General features: G+C 37.0%; 1 protein-coding gene across 2 annotated transcripts in view; it reads left to right on the forward strand.

Moving 5' to 3' along the window:
• PIK3C2G (phosphatidylinositol-4-phosphate 3-kinase catalytic subunit type 2 gamma) overlaps window positions 1-24,684 on the forward strand; it is a 406,235-nt gene that overhangs the window by 169,448 nt on the left and 212,103 nt on the right. For both annotated transcript variants that reach the window (XM_082351876.1, XM_082351875.1), the window contains 2 exons: window positions 3,904-3,997; window positions 14,091-14,185. In XM_082351876.1, the coding sequence (XP_082208002.1) occupies window positions 3,904-3,997; window positions 14,091-14,185 (189 nt within the window). The remainder of the gene's footprint in view (window positions 1-3,903; window positions 3,998-14,090; window positions 14,186-24,684) is intronic.

Here is a 24,684-nt window from a genome sequence, read left to right on the forward strand (position 1 = left end):
GACATTTCCATCCAGAAATTTTGTATTCATATTTTGATCCTTCCTTTTCCATCTTTTTTGTTAAGCATATGGAAAAATGCACACATTTTTCTAAATGGTATTATACTGCACAAATTGCACAATTTTTTCATAATATTCTCATATTATTAAATATTATTTTAATATTTTAATGACAGCATGTATTTTATCATATGGTCATAGCACATTTAACTTAACTGCTTATTTTTAGATATTTGTATTATTTCCAATTTTATTTGCATACATATATCCTCACACACACCTTTGATTATTTTCTTAGGAAAAATTCCCGAAGTAGAATTGCTATGTCCAGGAGTAAGCACATTTTAAAGATTCTTTTCAAATACATGTTCCCATATATTGCCAGCAATATATGAAAGAGCCCATTTCCCAGGAACTTCACCAACACTGCCAGCATCTCTTTTAATGTGGCCAACTCTTCCTAAAATAGTCAAATTCAAGTTATATTTGGATATGTTTTAATGTCGTTAGGCCTTAGTCACATCTCAAGATGTCTTGTGGTTCATTTCTAGGCAATTTCTCTTCCAATTTCTTCCTGAACTTCACATAGCAGTAATGAATAAAAAGAGACATTCCTTTCTATGAAGGTGCAAAAACATTCTTCCCAGCATTTGCACATGTTAATACGATACATAATTTTCCTTTTGGACTATACTATACAGATATTACTAGTTTTTTGTTCTCCTGTTCCTGAGGAGCCTGGAAAAAAAGATAATAAACCCTTCTTTTCCATTACCTTCAGATTTGTTTTTCTCTTACTGTTTGACTGAGAGGAAAAAAAAAATCTGGAATTTGTATGAGTGGTGTTTGTGGAATTAAGCCTATTGCTACCAATGTAAATTATCTCAGAGCACAAGAAATAAGATGGGCTCCATAGTATGATTTTCTTCATTTTTATCTTCATGGCCAATGCATTTTTATTAATCACTCAACATGTATGGAGCATGGTGCTAAATTCTAGAAATAAAAAAAAGAAGATAGAACAATCTTTATCTTCAGTTTATATATTCACTAGCTGCGGAATGAAGATACATATATATAAAATGATAAATCCTAATACACACTAGCATATCCTAATTGCCCAGTGGATTTAACCACTCAAGGCCCTTGGAGTTCAGAGAAGTGATTACTAAAGATTGGCGTAGTGGCCTTCAAGGGGATTTGATCCACATTTTGAAGGAGGACTAAAACTTTAAGAAGAGAAGGGAGTGTGTTCCAAGCAGAGGTTACAGTGCTCACAAAGGTGAGAATGAGCATAGCATTTTCAAAATAAAAATAACATACAATAAGCCAGAGCAGTTTATTCAGTATTACAGTAGTAGAAAAATCTGGAGTGTTCAGCCAGCCTTGAATATCTAAATGAATAGTATGGGCCTGAGAGGTCCTTTGAAAATAGAAAACCATTTAATGGTTTATGAGAAATGAACTTACAAAATAATTCAGGAAATTTTATAAGGTATTGCTATGAAAAATGCTAATACCAGCATCAGATAATTATGGCCTAGCATAGACAGTTGCAGAAGAAATTGAAACAAGTGTAGATGCTAGAGCCATTGGGATAGAAAAATCAACAGAACTTGGCAACTGATGAGATATAAAGATAAGAGACTACTAGGAATTCCACAAATATATTCAGTTATGCTTGGACTAGGGATATAAATGATTGAGCCTATCCTCAACCATGCGTATAGAATCCCATAAAGAAGGGTGTGATGAACTCAACAGGGGGCTAGAAAGTGGCTGGGCTAGAAAGACAGCTTCACCGGTAAATTGATGCTTGAGCTTTGACTTCAAGGATGAATAGAATTTCACCAGATGGAAAGGGGTAAGAATTAAATGAAGAGGGCAAAGAGGGAGAAAATATAACCATTAAAATTTCAGGCCTGCATGACTGGAGAAAGGTGATATCACAGACTGCAAGACAGAAGTCTGATAGTAGAGATGTTTTAGGTGGAATGATAATTAATTCAGTTTAGACATTTCTCAAATATGTGGAGAGTGTCCACCAATCTAGAGGCAATGGGGACACATACATGAATGAAACAGGCAAAATTTTTCTGCTTTCAGAGTGTTTACCTTCTAGTGTTTGGAAGTAAGTACATAATTACCAGTATAGTGTTCACCAAAGGTTTTTGTTTTGTTGTGATGTTTGTTTTCTGTTTTTCCTTCTTTGTTGTCATTCACATCAATAAGATAAAACAGGCACACAGGAAAGCATGGATGACTAGTATCGGACCTAAGTCATCGCTGAGGCAACAAAATATACCAACTAACTATTCCCTCTAAGACTTCAAACTGTCCTCAAACTGACCTTGCATCTACAAGCCACAGACAAATGGTTTAGTAATTGAGAATAATAAATTAGTCAATCACATTTCGTTAGGAGAAAATAAAGTCTTAGTGTGCTAAAACAAGCTGACCTTCTTCCAGCTTTGCATTTTTATTACACCATTTCTACTCTCCATCTGTGCTTGATGCTATGCTAAGATCTTCTGACCTTAGCGGTACTTCTTGAGATGTGCCTGGACTACATTCTCACTAGGTCTTATTGCTAGAATGTTCATAGGGAGAAAATTACTGGGAAAGTATTTGCAGGTCAGAAATAAGGGTTTTGGATGACTAACCTTGGAAGTGAAATTCTTGTTGCAATTAAAATGCTCAGTTTAAATGAAGAAAAAATATGTAACCTGTTTAAGAAGTGCATTTCAAACTGCTATCAAGGACAGTTGGGAGATACTGAGTAATGCCATTTTTTCCTTTACACTGTAGCTGCATAGTATTCATTTCACCCTTCAGTAACCTGACATGTTGAAAAGAGACTGGGCATTGGAGACTTTAAAGTTTTCTGACCTCCACAGTATTGAGAGCCAGTCTTTAGAGCTCTCACCTGACTGGTTGAAAAGCATTTTGTTTGTTCCCATACAAAAGGATTTGGGGGTTTTGTTCATTCATGTCTTTGTTTTTAAGTGAATTACTATAAAAAGTTTCCTTCAAGTTTTAAATTATACATACTAATTTTTTAAGACTTGTTTAAAATTAATTGCTCTTATCAATACCCTTGTTATATCTACTAATCTACATCTAAGTATAGTGTCAAAGTTATATCTAGGCACTTCCCAGGAGGTAGAGATAATTGAATCTAATTCTACTGATGGAGCAAGAGAATGGCAGTCGGAGGAGCCCATCAGAGGAGCACAGTCGTCCCTCAGTATCCTCAGGAGATTAGTTCCAGGACCCCTGCGGATGCCAAAATGCAGAAGCTTAAGTCCCTTATATAAAATGGTGTAGTACAGTCAACCCTATGTACCCACAGATGAGAAACCTGCCAATATGAAGAGCGACTACAGGGTTTCAAATGCTAACTGAATTTAGTTCAGTAACAAACTTTTATTATGTCTAATTGGTGCTAAATCTGACAACAGGCATTTGCAGTCCAAAAATGAGTAAGGCATAGTTACCCTCAAGAACTTAACCGTCTAGTAAGATTTAGCTGTATTAAGTTATTTGTGCTTATTTATTGTAAGATACTTTAGATTTCTGGTTTTCATAAATACATGGCTAAATAATAAGCAAAGATTTTCATATATTTTAGAAAATATCTTTTATATTCTATAATCCACATTTTATAGGCAGGAAAGCTGGCAGGGATCTGAAAGTCAAAACAACTTTGTACTGCAGTTCATAGGAGAGTACAGAATATGAAAAAAGAATGATTATTTGGTGCTAATGAACATCTTAATTGATTGTGAGATTATTATTTTATCTAATGCATTGGGGCTGAAATTAATTCTCTGTTTTCTTGATATTTCTCATGCATTATTTTATACTGTTAACAGCTTAGTAGATATATTTACTTTGTATTAGTTTTCCAGATCAAGAAATTCGTAAAGTGGCAGTTCAACAGTTAGACAACCTCTTGAATGATGAACTACTGGAATATCTCCCACAGCTAGTTCAGGTAAGAACAGCAGAGTTGCCAAGGAATTCCAGGATTTTAACCAATAATTCTCTAAAACAGTTCCCAGTGAATCAACAATAGACTACATAAAAGTGATAATTGCAATTTGGCCAGCCAGGGGGCTAAAGAATTATAGATCATATGTCAATATGGGTACCACAGACATTCTCTAGCCAAAATTGGTTACAGTTACAAAAAAGGTATATAAACACCAAAAGGGAAAATTTTTAGAAAATGACTTCACTTATTAATTAGAAAAAAATAGAAATGCTTGTGATAAAATATTTGTATCCAACTGTATATATAAAACAATAAAAAATTAACCAAATAAATATTATGTAGAAAATAGTCATTTACTAGGCATCTGCTCATAATATTTTTCTTGCTTTTCCCATATTCTAATATTAATTATAGATTTTATAAAAGTAATTTCTAATAACCAAATTCTGCTGCCAGATAGTACACTTTTATGACATCAAATATCACAATATTGGAGTAATTTCGGAAAATAATATAAATTTATCTAGAAATATGATCAAGGATTGATTTAGTCTGAATATGTTGAAATATAAACAATTACACAAATGGTCATGTATTGATATATGATTGAATATCCAAAATATAAGCAATGATTTTTTTTCTAAGTTAACTGTATACTGAATGCTGAATAGGTCTAAAATAGTGGTCTTTATGTTTTTCTTTTGTCTTGCTTTTAACACAGGTATTTTCTTACCTGAAATGTCAGGTTGTAGTTACAAGCTATTTTAAATGCCAGGTGCCTCAGGTTTTGAATTTAAGACAGGAGACCCTAAGACTGAAGTGGGGAGCTTCTATGAATAGACTTGAATACCATGTTACTTTACAAACAGAATATGCACTTCTCTAAAGGCCTTCTAAAGAGAGAGCTGGTTTAGAAATATATGTACCATACAGTTGCTTCTACCACTCCTTACAGTTGTGACTTCCCTAGGCTTGCCAGGATAGTGTAGTGAAAATGAAGATTAATGCAACTTGCAGGAACACTATTCATCTCATGCCTCATGAATATGGGCAACCTGCTATATCTAACCCAACTCAAAAAAGTAAGTTTTTACAAAAGTTTATATAAAAATCCCAATCTGAATCAATAACACTTGGCCCCAGGAATGTCGCTGAGAGCCATATGCCTGTAAATGCAAATTCGTAGACAAGGTGCACACAGGATCCAACATAGCAAATACACAGAGGTAAAGATAAGTAATGTTGCAACTATTCCCTAATTAAAAATGATGATTATAAACTCATGTGAGATGGGAAAAAAAATCTATAATGTGACTGGAAAATAAATGAAAGTTGGGAAGAATTTTCAAAACATTCATTGTGGGGTTTGCCCTTACACTTCAGTGCTCCACCCTGACTTTAAAACTTTCCAAGCATGAGAGACCTTCAAGATGGCGGAAGAGTAAGACGTAGAGATCACCTTCCTCCCCACAAATACATCAGAAATACGTCTACATGTGGAACAACTCCTACAGAACACCTACTGAATGCTGGCAGAAGACGTCAGACTTCCCAAAAGGCAAGAAACTGAGTAGGGCAAAAGAAAAAAGAAAAACAGAGACAAAAGAATATGGATGGGACCTGCGCCTATGGAAGGGAGCTGTGAAGGAGGAAAAGATTCCACACACTAGGAAGCCCCTTCACTGGCAGAGACAGGGTGTGGCAGGGGGGAAGCTTCGGAGCCACGGAGGAAAGCGCAGCAACAGGGGTGCGGAGGGCAAAGCGGAGAGATTCCTGCACAGAGGAATGGTGCCGACCAGCACTCACCAGCCCGAGAGGCTTGTCTGCTCCCCCGCTGGGGCGGGCGGGGGCTGGGAGCTGAGGCTCGGGCTTCGGAGGTCGGATCCCAGGAAGAGGACTGGGGTTGGCTGTGTGAACACAGCCTGAAGGCGGCCAGTGCACCACGGCTAGCCGGGAGGGAGTCCGGGAAAAAGTCTGGAGCTACTGAAGAGACAAGAGACCATTGTTTCGGGGTACATGAGGAGAGGAGATTCAGAGCACCCCCTAAACGAGCTCCAGAGACAGGCGCAAGCCGCGGCTATCAGCGCAGACCCCAGAGACGGGCATGAGACGCTAAGGCTGCTGCTGCAGCCACCAAGAAGCCTGTGTGCGAGCACAGGTCACTCTCCACACCTCCCCTCCTGGGAGCCTGTGCAGCCCGCCACTGCCAGGGTCCCGTGATCCAGGGACAACTTCCCCTGGAGAACACACAGCGCCTCAGGCTGGTGCAACGTCACGCTGGCCTCTGCCGCCAGCAGGCTCGCCCCGCATTCCATACCCCTCCCTCGCCCGGGCCTGAGTGAGCCAGAGCCCCTGAATGAGCTGCTCCTTTAACCCCGTCCTGTCTGAGCAAAGAACAGATGCCCTCAGGCGACCTACACACAGAAGCGGGGCTAAATCCAAAGCTGAACCCCAGGAGCTGTGCGAGCAAAGAAGAGAAAGGGAAATCTCTCCCAGCAGCCTTAGGAGCAGCAGATTAAATCTCCATAATCAACTTGATGTACCCTGCGTCTCTGGAATATCTGGATAGACAAGACATCATCCCAAAATTGAGGTGGTGGACTAAGGCAACAACAATATATATATTTTCTTCTTTATTCTCTTTTTGAGAGTGTGTATGTGTATGCTACTTTGGGTGATTTTGTCTCTATAGCTTTGCTTTTACCATTTGTCCTAGGGTTCTGTCTGTCCTTTTTTTTTTTTTAATTACTTTACAATTTTTTAATTTTTAAAAATTATTTTTTAATTGGTATGTTAATAAATTTATTTTATTTTATTTTTCTTTCTTTCTTTCTCCCCTTTCTTCTGAGCCGTGTGGCTGACAAGGTCTTGATGCTCCAGCTGGCTGTCAGCCATGTACCTCTGAGGTGGGGGAGCAGAGTTCAGTACATTGGTCCACCAGAGACCTCCCGGCTCCACATAATATCAAATCGTGAAAGCTCTCCCAGAGATTTCCATCTCAACGCCAAGACCCAGCTCCACTCAATGACCAGCAAACTACAGTGCTGGAAAACCTATACCAAAAAACTAGCAAGACAAGAACACAACCCCACCCATTAGCAGAGAGGCTGTCTAAAATCAGAATACAGTCACAGACACCCCAAAACACACCACCGGCTGCAATTCTGCCCACCAGAAAGACAAGATCCAGCCTTATCCACCAGAACACAGGCACTAGTCCCCTCCACCAGGAAACCTTAGCCACTGGGGGCAGACATCAAAACAAGGAGAACTACAAACCTGCAGCCTGTGAAAAGGACACCCCAAACACAGTAGGTTAAGCACAATGACAAGATAGAGAAACAAACAGCAGATGAAGGAGCAAGGTAAAAACCCTCCAGACCAAACAAATGAAGAGAAAATAGGCAGTCTATCTGAAAAAGAATTCAGAATAATGATAGTAAAGATGATCCAAAATCTTGGAAATAGAATGGAGAAAATACAAGAAACATTTAACAAGGACCTAGAAGAACTAAAGAGAAAAACAAACAATGATGAACAACACAATAAATGAAATTAAAAATTCTCTAGAAGGAATCAATAGCATAATAGCTGAGGCAGAAGAACAGGTAAGTGACCGGGAAGATAAAATAGTGGAAATAACTGCTGCAGAGCAGAATAAAGAAAAAATAATGAAAAGAATTGAGGACAGTCTCAGGGACTTCTGGAACAACATTAAACACACGAACGTTCCAAGTATAGGGGTCCCAGAAGCAGAAGAGAAAAAGAAAGGGACTGAGAAAATATTTGAAGAGATTATAGTTGAAAACTTCCCTAATATGGGAAAAGAAATAATTAATCAAGTCCAGGAAGCGCAGAGAGTCCCATGCAGGATAAATCCAAGGAGAAGCATGCCAAGACACATATTAATCACATTATCAAAAATTAAATGCAAAAAATATATATTAAAAGCAGCAAGGGAAAAACAACAAATAACACACAAGGGAATCCACATAAGGTTAACAGCTGGTCTTTCAGCAGAAACTCTGCAAGCCAGAATGGAGTGGCGGGAAATATTTAAAGTGATGAAAGGGAAAAACCTACAAGAAAGATTGCTCTACCCAGCAAAGAACTCTTTCAGATTTGATGGAGAAATTAAAACCTTTACAGACAAGCAAAAGTTAAGAGAATTCACACCACCACACTAGCTTTACAACAAATGCTAAAGGAACTTCTCTAGGCAGGAAACACAAGAGAAGGAAAAGACCTACAATAACAAACCCAAAACAATTACAAAAATGGTAATAGGAAAATACATATCGATAATTACCTTAAATATAAATGGATAAAATGCTCCAACCAAAAGGCACAGACTGGCTGAATGGATACAAAAACAAGACCCATATATATGCTGTCTACAAGAGACACACTTCAGACCTAGGGACACAAATAGACTGAAAGTGAGTAATGGAAAAAGATATTCCATTAAAATGGAAATCAAAAGAAAGCTGGAATAGCAATTCTCATATCAGACAAAATAGACTTTAAAATAAAGACTATTACAAGAGACAAAGAGGGACTCTACATACTGATCAAAGGATCAATCCAAGAAAAAGATATAACAACTGTAAATATTTATGCACCCAACGTAGGAGCACCTCAATACCTAAGTCAAATGCTAACAGCCATAAAAGGGGAAATCGACAGTAACACAATACAAGTAGGGGACTTTAACACCCGACTTTCACCAATGGAGAGATCATCCAAAATGAACATAAAAAAGGAAACACAAGCTTTAAATGATACATTTAACAAGTTGGAATTAATTGATATTTATAGGACATTCCATCTCAAAACAACAGAATACACTTTCTTCTCAAGTGCTCATGGAACATTCTCCAGGATAGATCATATCTTGGGTCACAAATCAAGCCTTAGTAAATTTTAGAAAATTGAAATCATATCAAGTATCTTTTCCAACCACAACACTATGAGACTAGATATCAATTACAGGAAAAAAATCTATAAAAAATACCAACACATGGAGGCTAAACAATACGCTACTTAATAACCAAGAGATCACTGAAGAAACCTAAGGGGAAATCAGAAAATACCCAGAAACAAATGACAATGAAAACACGACAGCACCAAACCTATGGGATTCAGCAAAAGCAGTTCTAAGAGGGAAGTTTATAGCAATACAATCATACCTCAAGAAACAAGAAACATCTCAAATAAACAATCTAACCTTACACCTAAAGCAATTACAGAAAGAAGAAGAAAAAAACCCCGAAATTAGCAGAAGGAAAGAAATCATAAAGATCAGATCAGAAAGAAATGAAAAAGAAATGAAGAAAACAGTAGCAAAGATCAATAAAACTAAAAGCTGGTTCTTTGAGAAGATAAACAAAATTGATAAACCAATAGCCAGACTCATCAAGAAAAAAGGGAGAAGACTCAAATCAACTGAATTAGAAATGAAAAGGAGATGTAATAACTGACACTGCAGAAATACAAAGGATCATGAGAGATTACTACAAGCAAATATATGCCAATAAAAAGGACAATCTGGAATTAATGGACAAATTCTTAGAAAAGCACAACCTTCCGGGACTGAGCCAGGAAGAAACAGAAAATATAAACAGACCAATCACAAGCACTGAAATTGAGACTGTGATTAAAAATCTTCCAACAAACAAAAGCCCAGGACCAGATGGCTTCACAGGTGAATTCTATCAAACATTTAGAGAAGAGCTAACACTCATCCTTCTCAAACTCTTCCAAAATATAGCAGAGGGAAGAACACTTCCAAACTCATTCTGCAAGGCCACCATCACCCTGATACCAAAACCAGACATCGATGTCACAAAGAAAGAAAACTACAGGCCAATATCACTGATGAACATAGATGCAAAAATCCTCAGCAAAATACTAGCAAGCAGAATCCAACAGCACATTAAAAGCATCACACACCATGATCAAGTGGGGTTTATCCCAGGAATGCAAGAATTCTTCAATATATGCAAATCAATCAATGTGATACACCATATTAACAAATTGAAGGAGAAAAACCATATGATCATCTCAATAGATGAAGAAAAAGCTTTTGACAAAATTCAACACCCATTTATGACAAAGCCTTCCAGAAAGTAAACATAGAGGGAACTTACCTCAACATAATAAAGGCCATATATGACAAACCCACAGCCAACATCATTCCCAATGGTGAAAAACTGAAACCATTTCCACTAAGATCAGGAGCAAGACAAGGTTGTCCACTCTCACCACTGTCATTCAACATAGTTTTGGAAGTTTTAGCCACAGCAATCAGAGAAAAAAAAGAAATAAAAGGAATCCAAATTGGAAAAGAAGTAAAACTCTCACTGTTTGCAGATGACATAATACTATACACAGAGAGTCCTAAAGACTCTACCAGAAAACTCCTAGAGCTAATCAATGAATTTGGTAAAGTAGCAGGATACAAAATTAATGCACAGAAATCTCTTGCATTCCTGTACCCTAATGATGAAAAATCTGAAAGAGAAATTAAGGAAACACTCCCATTTACCATTGCAACAAAAAGAATAAAATACCTAGGAATAAACCTCCGTGAGGAGACAAAAGACCTGTATGCAGAAAACTATAAGACTGATGCAAGATATTAAAGATGATACAAAGAGATGGACAGATATACCATGTTCCTGGATTGGAAGAATCAACATTGTGAAAATTACTACCCAAAGTAATCTACAGATTCAATGCAATCCCTATCAAACTACCAATGGAATTTTTCACATAACTAGAACAAAAAATTTCACAATTTGTATGGAAACACGAAAAACCCCAAATAGCCAAAGCAGTCTTGTCAAAGAAAAACGGAGCTGGAGGAATCATGCTCCCGGACTTCAGGCTATACAAAAAGCTACAGTAATCAAGACAGTATGGTACTAGCAGAAAAACAGAAATATAGATCAATGGAACAGGATAGAAAGCCCAGAGATAAACCCACACACATGTGGTCACCTTACCTTTGATAAAGGAGGCAAGAATATACAATGGAGAAAAGGCAGCCTCTTCAATAAGTGGTGCTGGGAAAACTGGACAGCTACATGTAAAAGAATGAAATTAGAACACTCCCTAACACCATACACAAAAATAAACTCAAAATGGATTAAAGACCTAAATGTAAGGCCAGACACAATAAAACTCTTAGAGGAAAACATAGGCAGAACACTCTATGACATAAATCACAGCAAGATCTTTTTGACCCACCTCCTAGAGAAATGGAAATAAAAACAAAAATAAATAAATGGGACCTAATGAAACTTAAAAGCTTTTGCACAGCAAAGGAAACCATAAATGAGACGAAAAGACAACCCGCAGAATGGGAAAAAACATTTGCATTGAAGCAACTGACAAAGGATTAATCTCCAAAATTTACAAACAGCTCATGCAGCTCAATATCAAGAAAACAAACAACCCAATTCAAAAATGGGCAGAAGACCCAAACAGACATTTCTCCAAAGAAGACATACAGATTGCCAACTAACACATGAAAGAATGCTCAACATCACTAATCATTAGAGAAATGCAAATCAAAAATACAATGAGGTATCATCTCACACCAATCAGAATGGCCATCATCAAAAAATCTACAAGCAATAAATGCCTGGGAGGGTGTGGAGAAAAGGGAACCCTATTCACTGTTGGTGGGAATGTAAATTGATACAGCCACTATGGAGAACAGTATGGAGGTTCCTTAAAAAACTAAAAATAGAACTACCATATGACTCAGCAATCCCACTACTGGGCATATACCCTGAGAAAACCATAATTCAAAAAGAGTCATGTACCACAATGTTCATTGCAGCTCTGTTTACAATAGCCAAGACATGGAAGCAACCTAAGTGTCAATTGACAGATGAATGGATAAAGAAGATGTGGCACATATATACAATGGAATATTTCTCAGCCATAAAAAGAAACGAAATTGTTATTTGTAGTGAGGTGGATGGACCTAGAGTCTGTTGTACAGAGTGAAGTAAGTCAGAAAGAGAAAAACAAGTACCATATACTAACACATATATATGGAATCTAAAAAAAAAAAAAAAGGTCTGATGAACCTAGTGGCAGGACAGCAATGAAGACGCAGACATAGAGAATGGACTTGAGGACAGGGGAAGGGGAAGGGGAAGCTGGGGCGAAGTGAGAGAGTGACATGGACTTATGCATACTACCAAATATAAAATAGATAGCTAGTGGGAATCAGCCGCATAGCACAGGGAGATCAGCTCGGTGCTCTGTGACCACCTAGAGGCGTGGGATAAGGAGGGTGGGAGGGAGAAGCAAAAGGGAGGAGATATGGGTATATATGTATATGTATAGTTGATTCACTTTGTTATAAAGCAGAAACTAACACACCATTTTAAAGCAATTATACTCCAATAAAGATGTTAAAAAAAAAAAAAAAACTTTCCAAGACATAAAAAAATCCTACCCTGCTGATTATTTTCTGGAATAATGTAATTTTTGTTATGCATTGTTTTATTAGAATTAAACAGGCTATATTAAAGAGCAATAAGAATGGACTTTAAGACCATAATGAAAACAGAAGGTATGGCTTATAGCTAGAAATCAAATAAGACACAGACCCAGGGGTACTGCAAACCACGAGCCGTAACAATGCAGGTAGGTTTCAAGAAGAGAGTTCAAAATAATGCAGTATGCACCAAAAATATTGCCTACCTCCTAGATGGTGAGGCAGGATGCAGGTGGAAATTGTAGCAGTAGACAGAGTGAGCAGGGAGTTTGGAAGCAAGGACGGCAATTCAAGATCAATAAGTAGTTACTGAGTTCAGAAAGAAACCACAGGGAAATCTGAAAAGAAAGCTAAAAGACAAGCACAGAAGTAAATTCTGAGACATCTCTCCTGGTCATATGCTCATAGGATATGTTCACTATAAGGGCATGAACACAACCCGTGGTCTAGTCAGTCCAGTATTAGCATGTAAATTAAAGAAGCCCGCAACTGCAGTTTAAGACAACACACATTATGGTCTTTATATATTCAGACAACATTGAAAGTTTATGCAAATTTTCTGAAATCATCTTTGACATTCTCACACTTTGGGAATTCATAAATGTTCCCATCCTTGCGGATGGTTAGCATACTGAGGTGTTTCTTCAGGTGTGCGTTAAATGAATGTTGTACCCACTTTTTTCTGCTGTCTATACTGTGATATAAAACCTGGCTTAAACTCTGTGTGTGTGTGTCTGTGTGTTTGTGTGTGTGTGTGTGTGTGAGAGAGACTTAAATGGCTTACTGGGCAACAAACCATAGAAGCTTTGCTTCTCAAGCAGGAATAAGCATTTTTAGAAAGATAGGAAGAAAACCTGACTTTCATTTTCACAACTTATTCAGATTCCTGAGATGATGAGGGCCCAGATACTGACTGCCTATGGTAAAGTCCCTATAGAATGTGGGTGGAGGTCTGAATTAGGTCCCTAAGGAGATCAAAGGTTGCTATTGATGATTGTGTTTCCCACCAGGTTGGGTATACTAGAAAACATTAGTAAGTTGTTCCCAGTGCAGATGAAAGCATGGGAGATTTGGGGATGGGTGAATTATGGTGGCAACAGTCAGCTTTGAAACCTATAAGGAAAGCTTCAAAGCCTGCAGATTAATACTCAGTTGGTGATTTCAGTTAAGGCTTTGAGTGTGTATTAATTTCATCTCCAAAAGGAGAGAAACATCTACTGCTTAATAATGCCATTTTTATGTCCAAGACACTGTCCATGATATTATTTTTTGTGCCAAGATTCTCTTCCTAGGCATGGTTGAACTCCACCAACAACCTGCTCCTATTTATTATCCTGTGATACTAAAGCAAAAATAAGGAAAGGAAGCAGACTACACACCCCCAATTGTGTGTTGTGTGTATGCTCTGTTATTAGTTACACACCAGCTAATAAAGCTATCAAATATAAACATTTTGTTAAAACGTTGATGCTGTTTTCCCTGTCTTTCTCAAGACTCTTAGGTCCCTTTGTATTCTGCTATAATTTTGTTACTGAGAAAAAAAAAAAAGGAAACTAATTGTATCTCTTATTTCAGGCTGTCAAGTTTGAATGGAACCTTGAAAGTCCTCTAGTGCAACTTCTGTTACACCGCTCACTGCAAAGCATCCAGATTGCCCATCGTCTTTACTGGTAAGATTAACCAAAATAGGTTAGGATGCCTTCTTTTATTGTCAACTTTTCTCTGTGGGGCAGCTTTCCCTTGTAATTGATACAAACTTCCACTTAAAATTCAGCCAAATTTGAGTCTTTGTCAAGGTTATTTTTATCTATGAGTATAATTTAACTGTCATCATCTTCAAAATCTTCCTTTCGTACCGTTGCTGCTCTTTAAAACCAACCAGAATTTTAAATCTGGATGATACCTTTCCTATAGCTTTAAATCACAAGGTCTACGTGTGATCACGTCTACTTGCTGAATATTTCAATATAAAATCTAGTTATAAGACTGTGTATGTTTTGGAAGAATGTATGCTTTAAAAGCAATTTCTGTACAACATTAGTTATAAACAGTGGGGTCTAAAGACCAATATGTGCTCTTTAAGGTAAAAATTCCTACAGCACTAAACTTTTCCCAAAGCATAAATTTTGAATATTATTAATGGAGAAGTCAGACTTATTTAAGAGATCTCAGAATTCCTCCCATCATAACCCGCTCCTGATCCTACTGAACAAGATATTCTTTGGATGCTGTTCTCCCTACTTTTATTATAACATTGTAAATCCACACAAAAATTTTAGCAATTACAAATGTCAGTGACCTAAGGATGAAATTGAATCTATCCTTTGTCCTCACGTATGTATAACAAGCATCATTTATTGGCTTCAATTGCTAGTGGAGAACTTTAATAAGAAAAAAAGGAAGTCAATATCATTTTTGAATATCATGTTTTTCTGCTTCAAAAAACATTACTCATGTTGACATCACTCTTCCCATGAAAATGACTCAAGGATTTCATAGCAAAATAGAAATACAAGGAATTGTCAAGCACTAATATTTGATTTGATGCTGAATTTCATTTCAAATTCCTAATAGAAATGCTAGGGCATTTTCCTCTAGTATGTCAGTATAATTAAGCATCAGATACATTGGCCAACAGTGGGCCTTTCACTAAATAGACTCTCTTATCCAGCTCTGAATTAAGTCTTATTCCCTACCATTTTTCGATCAGCTACGTTGGTGCTAAGGGAAGTTAAATGGATACACTTGTTGGTGTTTCACTGTCATAATAAAGCTAGAACTCCACTAACCCCAATGTTTATTTCCCTTAAAACTTCAATTTTTTTTACTTTTCACTTTTTTTAACATATGTTTATTCAAATGAAGGTATATTAAAAAAATAACAGGACCACCTAACAATCTTGATTTAAATATTTGAACCAAAACATAATATAAAATATATAAAGTAAAAAAGCATATAGAAAGATAATTTTAAAAAAATAGAATAAAATATTAAGGACTTATCCTAATACATTGATTGTTATAATACTAATTCTAGAGCCACCTTAGTAAGTTCTTCACCTGCTAAAAGGGTGTGAAAAGTGGAGTAATTTGAAAGACAACAATGAGTGCAAAGTTGTCAATCAATGTCATACTTGCAGATTCACAATAAATACAATAATGTCACTGTTTCCAAAGAAGTTAGGAGGAAAGACTTTCTAAGTATAGTTCTCACCCTTATAAAAAAGAGAAAAACCAATAACAAAGCCCGTTTCTCTTCTCACTGATTTAAGAAAGTGAGTAAGTTAGAAGGGCTAGGAAAGAATATAAGTTATGAATAAGAAGGGCTAGAAAAGAATATAAGTTATAAATGGACTGCTTATTTCTGAATGCTTAATTTGTGAAAATATGGAAAAGGAAAACATGGAGGGAAATTTTAAAATACCCACATTCTTTTAAAACTTAAATAAAAATTAAGAATCAGGCAAAATATCCTAAGCATCAAAGAACATTACATATATTTAGAATATATCTTGGAGTTAAAAAATAATAGCTGCTGGTGCATAGCATCATATTTAGGGGACATTTGTTTGTAGAATATTGATTTTTTGTGTGTAGAGTATTGAGTTAAAACTTTAAAGATGCAGCTCAGACCCTGCATGATACACTTAAAAATATTCTCAATATATCTTTCCTTAAAAAACAAAACAACAACAACAAAAGGCAATACCCTGTAATTAAAAAAAAAAAGGTAGAGATCCATCAGACATCAGTTTAATGATTTTTTTCCACTCGGGTGAGCTCCTGCTTCCTCATATTCAGCATTTTCAACACTGAACGCAACAACTTACCCTGCTCACTCAGGTCTTGGAGGCTTTTCTGGATCTTCCCCGTTTCTCACGAATATGCCCAGTTGTTTACCAAGCCCTATAATCCTATACCTCCTAAATAGCTCTCCCCCCATCCACTGCTTCCACCTGTCACTGCCACTGATCAGAAGGTTGCCTCATCAGATACTGAGTTATGAATAAACAGGCTTGCACAGAAACCATCTTGACTACTTGCCATCACTGTGGGTAGCCTTCCTGAAAAGGGAAATTGACTTGGAGTTACTGTTGGAAGGGTGATGTAGGATGAGTATCCCCTATTTTTCATGGAACGGGAGTTAACAGTAAGCTTTGGATTGGGAAGGTTTAAAAGCTTTCAATCACAATTTGCACCCTAAAAGGTGACTGTAAATGGGTACAGTAGCATCTGGAGTTCACAACTAGGAGGCCCCTCCCCCATCATATAACAATTATAGAAACTCAAACTCAGTGCCCCTTTCTGTTTTGAATAAGAAACAAACAGCTGTCACTAGCTGATAGTGAGATATTGCATTGAATGGGGCTCCCCAAAAGATATACCTACATCTTAACTCCAGGAACCTGTAACTAAGACCTTATTCGGAAAAAGGGTATTTGAAGATGTAATTAAATTTAAAATCTTTAGATTAAATCATCCTTTATTATCAGGGTGGGTCCTAAATCCAATGACAAGTGTGCTTATAAGAGACAGAGGAGAAGATGCACACAAACAGAAAAGGCCATGTGGAGATGGAGTCAATAAAGCCCAGAGCCAAGGATTGTCCTGAGTCACCAGAAGCTGGAAGAGGCAAGGAAGGATTCTCCCCTAGAGCCTTGAAAGGGAGTACAGCCTATCTTGATTTCAAACTTCTGGTGTCCAGAACTGTGAGATTAATTTCTATTGTTTAAGACATCAGTTAGTATTAATTTGTTATGGCAGCCACAGGAAATATACAGCAAGGAAAGGACTGTATGAAGGGCTCTGACTAGATTGGCTCTGCTGTCACATCATGCAGGAAGCTTTCCCTGACCCTCTCCGCAGCCACTCTCCAGGGTTGGTTGAGTATTGCTCCCATGTTGTGTCCCGGAGTATACTCTGCATGACGCAGCCGATGTCATGTCACACGACCTTAACGCTTCTGTTCCCCTGTCTGCTTCCACTCCTAGTCCGTAGAGTGGCTAACGATGCAGTCATGTCATACTCATCAGCATACTAATCACACCAATGTCGGGAGCTCAAGAGGTGCTGGAAAAAATGTTCTTAAAATCACGAAACCATAGAAATTTCTTTAAGGCTGTCAGTATTTTCACATGCTGGGAATTCAATGCATTCTCAAAGGCACTGTTAGTGCTCTATCCAAATCCCCTTTACCTGGCTGGTGGACCCATCTTGCAGTTTCTGTGAATATTGACTGACAACTGACAACTGCCTCTTCTCTGGAGAGTTGTTCTCTGCTAACATAGCTACCTGGCCTGGGAAGTGGGAAATCTTTAAGGTACAATTTACATTCCAGAACCTCCCCAGGGATGAATCAAAGCTAGATTTGACCTGACCTCCTGGTTAACTCCTTCCCCTCCCCTACAATGCTTCTCTTACTTCCTTAAAGGTTTTTTCCTAAAGAGCACTCCTTCAGTAAATCACATTCACCTTAATTCCTGTCTCATAGTCTGTTCTAGGGAAGCTTACCTAAGATAAGCATTTCTTTATTGAAGAAAAAGAATTTAAATATGTGTTTTTTAAAAATTGGAACATCAGTATGGCTAGGGATGTGTCACAAATGGAACAGCAATATTGCAGTCTTTCATACTCCTAATACTAGTTTAATTGAATGAGCTCCAAGAGAACCATTTTGAATCGAAATCTGTATAAATTGTTTTTTAAGGCCTATCCTACAGAACTCTGAAAGCATTCCCTTCAAAGTGTGGGGATAACCTGAGATGAAACACGCATTTGCAAACTCTCTAAGTGCAGCAATTTTTTTCTGTTTTATTCACTGATATAGCCAAGCACCTAGGACAGTACTTGGCACTTGACAAATACTAAATAAATCTTTACTGAATGAATGAATAGGACAAAGTTGCCCAACTGGGTACATGCAGACTTGTGACATAAGAGGGCTGTTTGAGCAGTCAGTGCGTCTTGATGCCAAACAAATTTGGCAAGACTAGAACGATGTCAGAACATTAGCCCAATCAGGTACAAGGCAACGCATATCACTAGTGAAGTCAAAACTGGATTGGAGGGAGAATGTGAGCAGAAGTCAGGGACTAACCTGAGTCGGGAATTAGGGCCTGAAAAACAAGCTGATGTAATGTCTGCTGGACCAGTTGGGAGAACCATGGAGTGAATTAAGGCCGTGGTGTCTCTGGGATCATGAGGACTTTCTGAGGTGGCCCATGGTATTAAAGGACTACGTGAGCTGTAATATACTATGCATAAAATTGAGATGATGCGAAATCTGCCCATTCATTTTCTCAACAATCTAAACTTATCTAGAATTTTGGGGCAATTTCTGAAATCAGGGACTACTCTAAATAAAGCAAAATAATGTGGAAATTTTGCATCATGTGATTTGAAGTCCTATGTTCCCCTCACCCCCTCTCCTAAATATGTCTCCCCAGTGCCTGAAATTCTCTCATTAGCAAGTCACTCCTTTAGGTTAATGTTGTTCCCTCCCAGAATTTCTCTTCTCATGTAAAAAGTATATATATTCAGAACATAATGCTTATGATGAATTAGTTTATCATTTGTTCATTTATGTGACAAATGTTGAGACGTTAGACATTGTTGAACTATTAAGGATATGGGAATAGAATCTAAAGAAGAGTGGATATATGTATATGTATAACTGATTCACTTTGCTGTACAGCAGAAACTAACACAACATTGTAAATCAACTATACTCCAATAAAAATTAATTTTAAACAAAAGGATAGACTAGAATGGTCCTTGCCTAAAGAAGCTCACAGGCTAACAACACATTAGCATCCAGGCAGCAGGAAAAAGCCCACAAGCTGTGTGGCAGGGACAGAGTAGAAGGAGGAAACTGACAACAGATTCTGTCCATTTCACAGTTTTGCCCATGACCTGTTCCAAATATAAGCACAAGGCAGAGAGGCAAGTCTGGCCATCAGGTAAATAAAAAAGCCTCAACTGCGCTCCCATTCTGTCAGAGTTAAATACTGATAAAGGCATACAAATAAATATATAAAGGCGGTAAATGCTCTCTCTGCTTTGATGTCTGGAACACTCCCTGAAGTGAGAGTAAAGAGCTGTACTTCAGGGAGTTACTGTGGTGTAATAGGGCACGCATGATACAGAATCAGTAGGAGGTTTTAAAGCCTCAATCCTTTACCTTCTAGAATCATTATATTGCTACTAATTCACCTTTTTACCTTTACAGTGTAATAAATAATAAATTATTGCTTCACTTTTTTGTAAGGGGAAGATATGTCTTGTTGTCATTTAATATTGATCTGTTATAATCATCTTTCACCCTGTCATTCTCAGAAAAGTATACACCAGATAAAATCCCTACAATGAGCAATTCACTAAACTAACGACAGCTTTTCTGTACTCCAACCAACCTGAAAAAAATAGTGATGGCTATTTGTAAGAAAGTTTACATTTTACGTAATAATCTGTAAAATTCATTAGCACAGTTTTCTAGTTAAGGTGTAATATAAGAACAATTGTTTCTGTCTGTTTTATTTTTATTTTATATAATAGAGGTTATATGTAGTTCCTTTAGTAAAAAATATTTATTTAAAAAACAGAATACAATTTTTAACTTATTTTCTAATATAATTTAAGTCTTATTACTCCTATTAAATGTATATGAAAATAGAATCTGATACAAAGCTCTTCCATAGATCCATGCAAAAACCAGGAACAGAGCTCCACCTTAAATGTATACCTAGTTTAAATTATTTTCCCTTTAAGTTCTTCTATTTTGTTAAATAAGTGAAGAGTTGTAAAAATGCACATTTTGTATATACGTACTGACCTCAAAGGTTGGAACTCAGACATCTGGCCTTTGGGAACTAAACTTTCTAATCCAGCCTCTCGCAATTTTTCGTTTAATAGCCACATGCAATTACATCATTGCTTCCTTAGGTAGTAATCTGGTTTCCTTATAATAATATCAGCTCCTCTCTGTCATAGTTCATGATACAGATTTGGGTTAAGACCTTGAAAAACATCATTATACTGCTTAATTTTTGTTGTTTCTCAATGAAGAAGAGCAGGAAAAAGATCTGGATTGGTGACAAGGAATAGGAACGTATCAGCACGTTGATGGTGCTGGACCCAGATAAAGAAAGGGAGAGAATCAGAGCATCATGTCAAAGATGTTTTTAGGTGCCAGGTCTAGAAGAAGCACACACCACTTTGGCCTATATTGCATAGGTGGGAAGTCAGTAAGAAGGCCCCACCCACTGCAAGGGAGTATAGGAAAGCAGACCAGGTGTACATCTATATACAGAAGCAAAATGCTGTTGGATCTGGTAAACCCAGAGCAGGGTCTGCCACAGAGGTAAAAGCCATATAGATGACTCAAGAAATTTGGCCATTAAGTGATAAATAGGACTTGAAAAGAAAACCAGTACTCACCTTTACATGTATTAATTGGCTTTCTTTTCAAAAACTGAAATTGTCTCAACAGATAAAAAATACTGCTACCTAACTACCTGACTAAGAATCATCATTTTGACAGACATCCTCTAAGAGTAGCTTTTCTCTAACAATTCTATAATATTTCCAAGAGATTTAACCTATAGGTACATTTTGTAACCATTTTACCTGGAGGGCTCATTATTAAGATATTTATGTAGCTTGGTGGGTACTGGTATCTTAGCTCAAGAGGTCCAAAATTGAATAAAACATTTCTACTCTCTACTCTTTCAATCCTTGCCCCTACCATTCCCAAACTGTCTTTTTTTATATGCAGTGTCCTGGTTTATGCTCACCAGCAAATCATCCAACATAGAAAATCTGGGAGGCATTTTTCTTACCCAGCAATCTTCCTCATTCAGCAGTCCTTAAGTCCTAACTGTTGTTCTCAAAAATATATTTTGATTTGTCCTTTTTCTATCTCCATGGCCAGCACCTTATCTCAAGCCTTCAGTGTTACCTACTTGGACTACAGCCTCCTAATTGTTTTTCTTCCCTTCCATTCTTTCCTGTTTTCAGCCCATCCATCCTTCACACTGCTCTGAGAAAAATATTTGTGTAATACCACTTGATCCCTAACTCATAAAGTAGGCTCTAGTTCCTAGGGAACCCCCAGCTGGCTAGCATAATTCCATAATTCCAGTCACCTTTTTCTGCTTACAGGGTTTAGAATTATTAAACTATGACATTAATCTCTTCTCCCTTAATATGACCTTGCAGTAGATTTTCATGATCTCAACTCCATCTACCTCCCTTCCCATCTTGTATGGTTTTCTACAACCAAAATAGTCTTTTCTATTCTCAAGTAGTTACTCAAATTTTCAGGTCTTTCATGCCTTGATGACTATGCGTATTGCATTTCCCTCTGCTTGAAATGCAACTGTCCTGTTGTTTACAGAGTCTTTTAGGACTCAACTCAAATTTTTATCCTCTTTGAAAATGTCTCCAACCTCAGCGCTTATACACACTGCCAATGCGCTTATTAACATTTTGCATACTTTCATTTACTTCACCGTTTCCCTTTTCTTTAAGACACTTTGGGCTGCAAGAAACAGAAAATCCTGATTCAACTGGTTTAAATGATATGAAAAATTAATTATCTCACATAACAAGAAGTTTGCTAGTAGGGTGGTTCTGGAGTTTATTATTGCAGCAGCTGCCTGATTTTGTGTTAAACTCAGTTTCTTTGATCTTTCCGCTCTGTCATCCTTAGTGTGTGGACTTGTCTTTAGTTAGTTCATTTCACATCATGGTTACAAGAAGACTGCCATAGTTGGTATCACATGCATACATGACACCATACAGCAAAAGAAAAGGCACTGATCCCTCTCCAACAAGACAAGTTTTCTATAAATCCCGTAGTAGAGTTAACTTCCTATATGATTTGCCAGAATTGGGCTGCATGTCATCCTGAACCAATAACCTAATTAGATGGCAAATGAGTGAGTTGGGTTACCCAGTTGATTTAGAATATTGAGAATCTATCTGTAAACTGGTCATCTTCTCTGAAGTTTATGATATCTGAACAAAATCAGATTCTTTATTCAGGTGTGAAGGGGAGAATAGATTTGGTGTAGATAAAACCCTATGTTCCCTTTCTGGAGTGTGAGGCTCTATCCTGACCATACATCCTTAACACAGAACATTGCACATAGTACATATTATTGGCACTCAGTAAGTACTTGAATGAAGTTTAAAAAATAATCATACCACATACATTTGTACTGCCTACAGGTTAAATTATCTGGACCACTGCATTTTAAAACAGCAAGCAATCAGCACAAGTCATACTATACTAAACATATAGAGTTGGCCATTGGTATTCTGATAATCACTTTTGCTCCCTTTAAATAAAAGACTCCCCTATTGCTCTGGAATTGGAGGAAGTTGAGCTAAATGGCTAATGGAAAAATATGAGAGTCTGGAATAAATTTTTTGAAGAGGTATCAGGTGTTACTGATTGGGTTCATAGTGTGAGGTGCTTTTACTGACTTAACTATGCTGTTTCTTAAAACCCTGATTGAAAATGAAAGGCCATATCTAGTGATTTGGCAAGAAGTGTTTTATGGGGAGACCCTGCCAAGCAGCCAATTACAAACTTTTAAAATATAATTTTCTGTATTGAGACTTTCTATGAGGTTTGGGGAATTACTGAACAGTTTCTGATTTTTGCTGGCTCCTATATTCTCCAGCTTTTTTTTGTTTGATTGTTTATTTGTTTTTCTGGACTGTGAAGATTCTTAGTTCTTTTTGTTTTGTGTCAGTTACTGAGTAAGTCCTTTCTTATCAGGCCCTATTTTACTTCCTATCTTTGCTCATCAAAGATCACTCTTTGAAAAACTTGAATGGAGATTTTTCTTGCTTTTCTTCTAACTCAATTTTCTACTTCATTTGTGAACAATTATTGTAGTTACAACAGAAAGACAGTTACTTTATTTTTCTTGTCTAAAGAGCTTCATGTGTGTTGCTTTTATCTGTAAGAAAATCTAGACTTGGATGCTTCAATTAAATATTTGTCATGTTTAATAACTTAAAATTCTTGTTCTTGTTTTGGCATGTATGATTCATTTTTGACCAAAGATGAGTGAACAGCTTGCACAAATAGTGTTTGTCTTCAGATTTGACAGTCTGCCTGGTACACTAACCACTCTTGACAGAATGTCAAATAATTGGTGTATCTTGCTTGAGTTTAGTCATCTGAAGTTGTTAAAGGAAGGAATCCTAATGTATGCATCACTTTCCTTTTTAAATTGGGCACTGTGTATATTTCCTAAGGTACTGTAAATGTCATTAATTTACCAAAATGATGGAACTTTTATTATTTTCTTCTAAGTAAAATTTAACATCACTTTTAGAGAGGCTGCTGCTCATAAATTGATTGATTGACGTAAATTGATTGATGACTGAAAATATCTCAAGACTCAATCTAGAGCTTCAGTTACTAGATGTTGTAGCAGCAGCTGAACAGATAGACAAGGGAACTTCAGAGAACAGAAGACAGGAAAGTGCATAAGAAGTATACTGAGGAAAAAGAGTATTATGTTAGTCATCCGTTCTTTCATTCATCTATTCTCCAAGGTTTTTTTTGAGGGTCTATTATATACAAAATTTATAGCTATTTTGTGAAAGGAATGGAAAATATAAACAAGTTATAATAAACATGGTTTAAGTAATGTGGTTTCTTAAACCCTCCTAGCTATTTCAGGCAGCTACTAGAGATGCTGGAGTTTATTTTTCAACTCTGTTGTCTTGACAAATTAATTATAAACATTTCACTCAATGATTTTTAAGTCCTCTTTGACTGGATTATGAAACCAAATTCAGTGTGTTCATTCACACTTATTCATTCTTGGGAAGAGTTGTGCTAAGTGTCCAGAGAACCCCATCCCAGGATCAAGGAGCTTCATGAACTGAATTGGTGACCAGATGGTGACTTGGATAATCCTTCGGAATATTTTACTGTCATTTCTCTGCTATGGAGACTAGAATACTAAGGTTTATCAGCTCTAGTATGGCTCTGACTTGGAGAGTATTACTAAAAATTCTCATCATTCAACTCTCTGTTTTCAATATTCATTCTTGTCATGACAACATTGCCTTATGGTAGACATGGTATAATATGATTAATGCTAAATAATATGCTAGTCGTTTCAAATACTCTTTCATTAATTCA

Source organism: Balaenoptera borealis (genome assembly GCF_965194805.1).
Source record: "Balaenoptera borealis genome assembly, chromosome: 13".
In the NCBI taxonomy this organism is placed as follows: domain Eukaryota; kingdom Metazoa; phylum Chordata; class Mammalia; order Artiodactyla; family Balaenopteridae; genus Balaenoptera; species Balaenoptera borealis.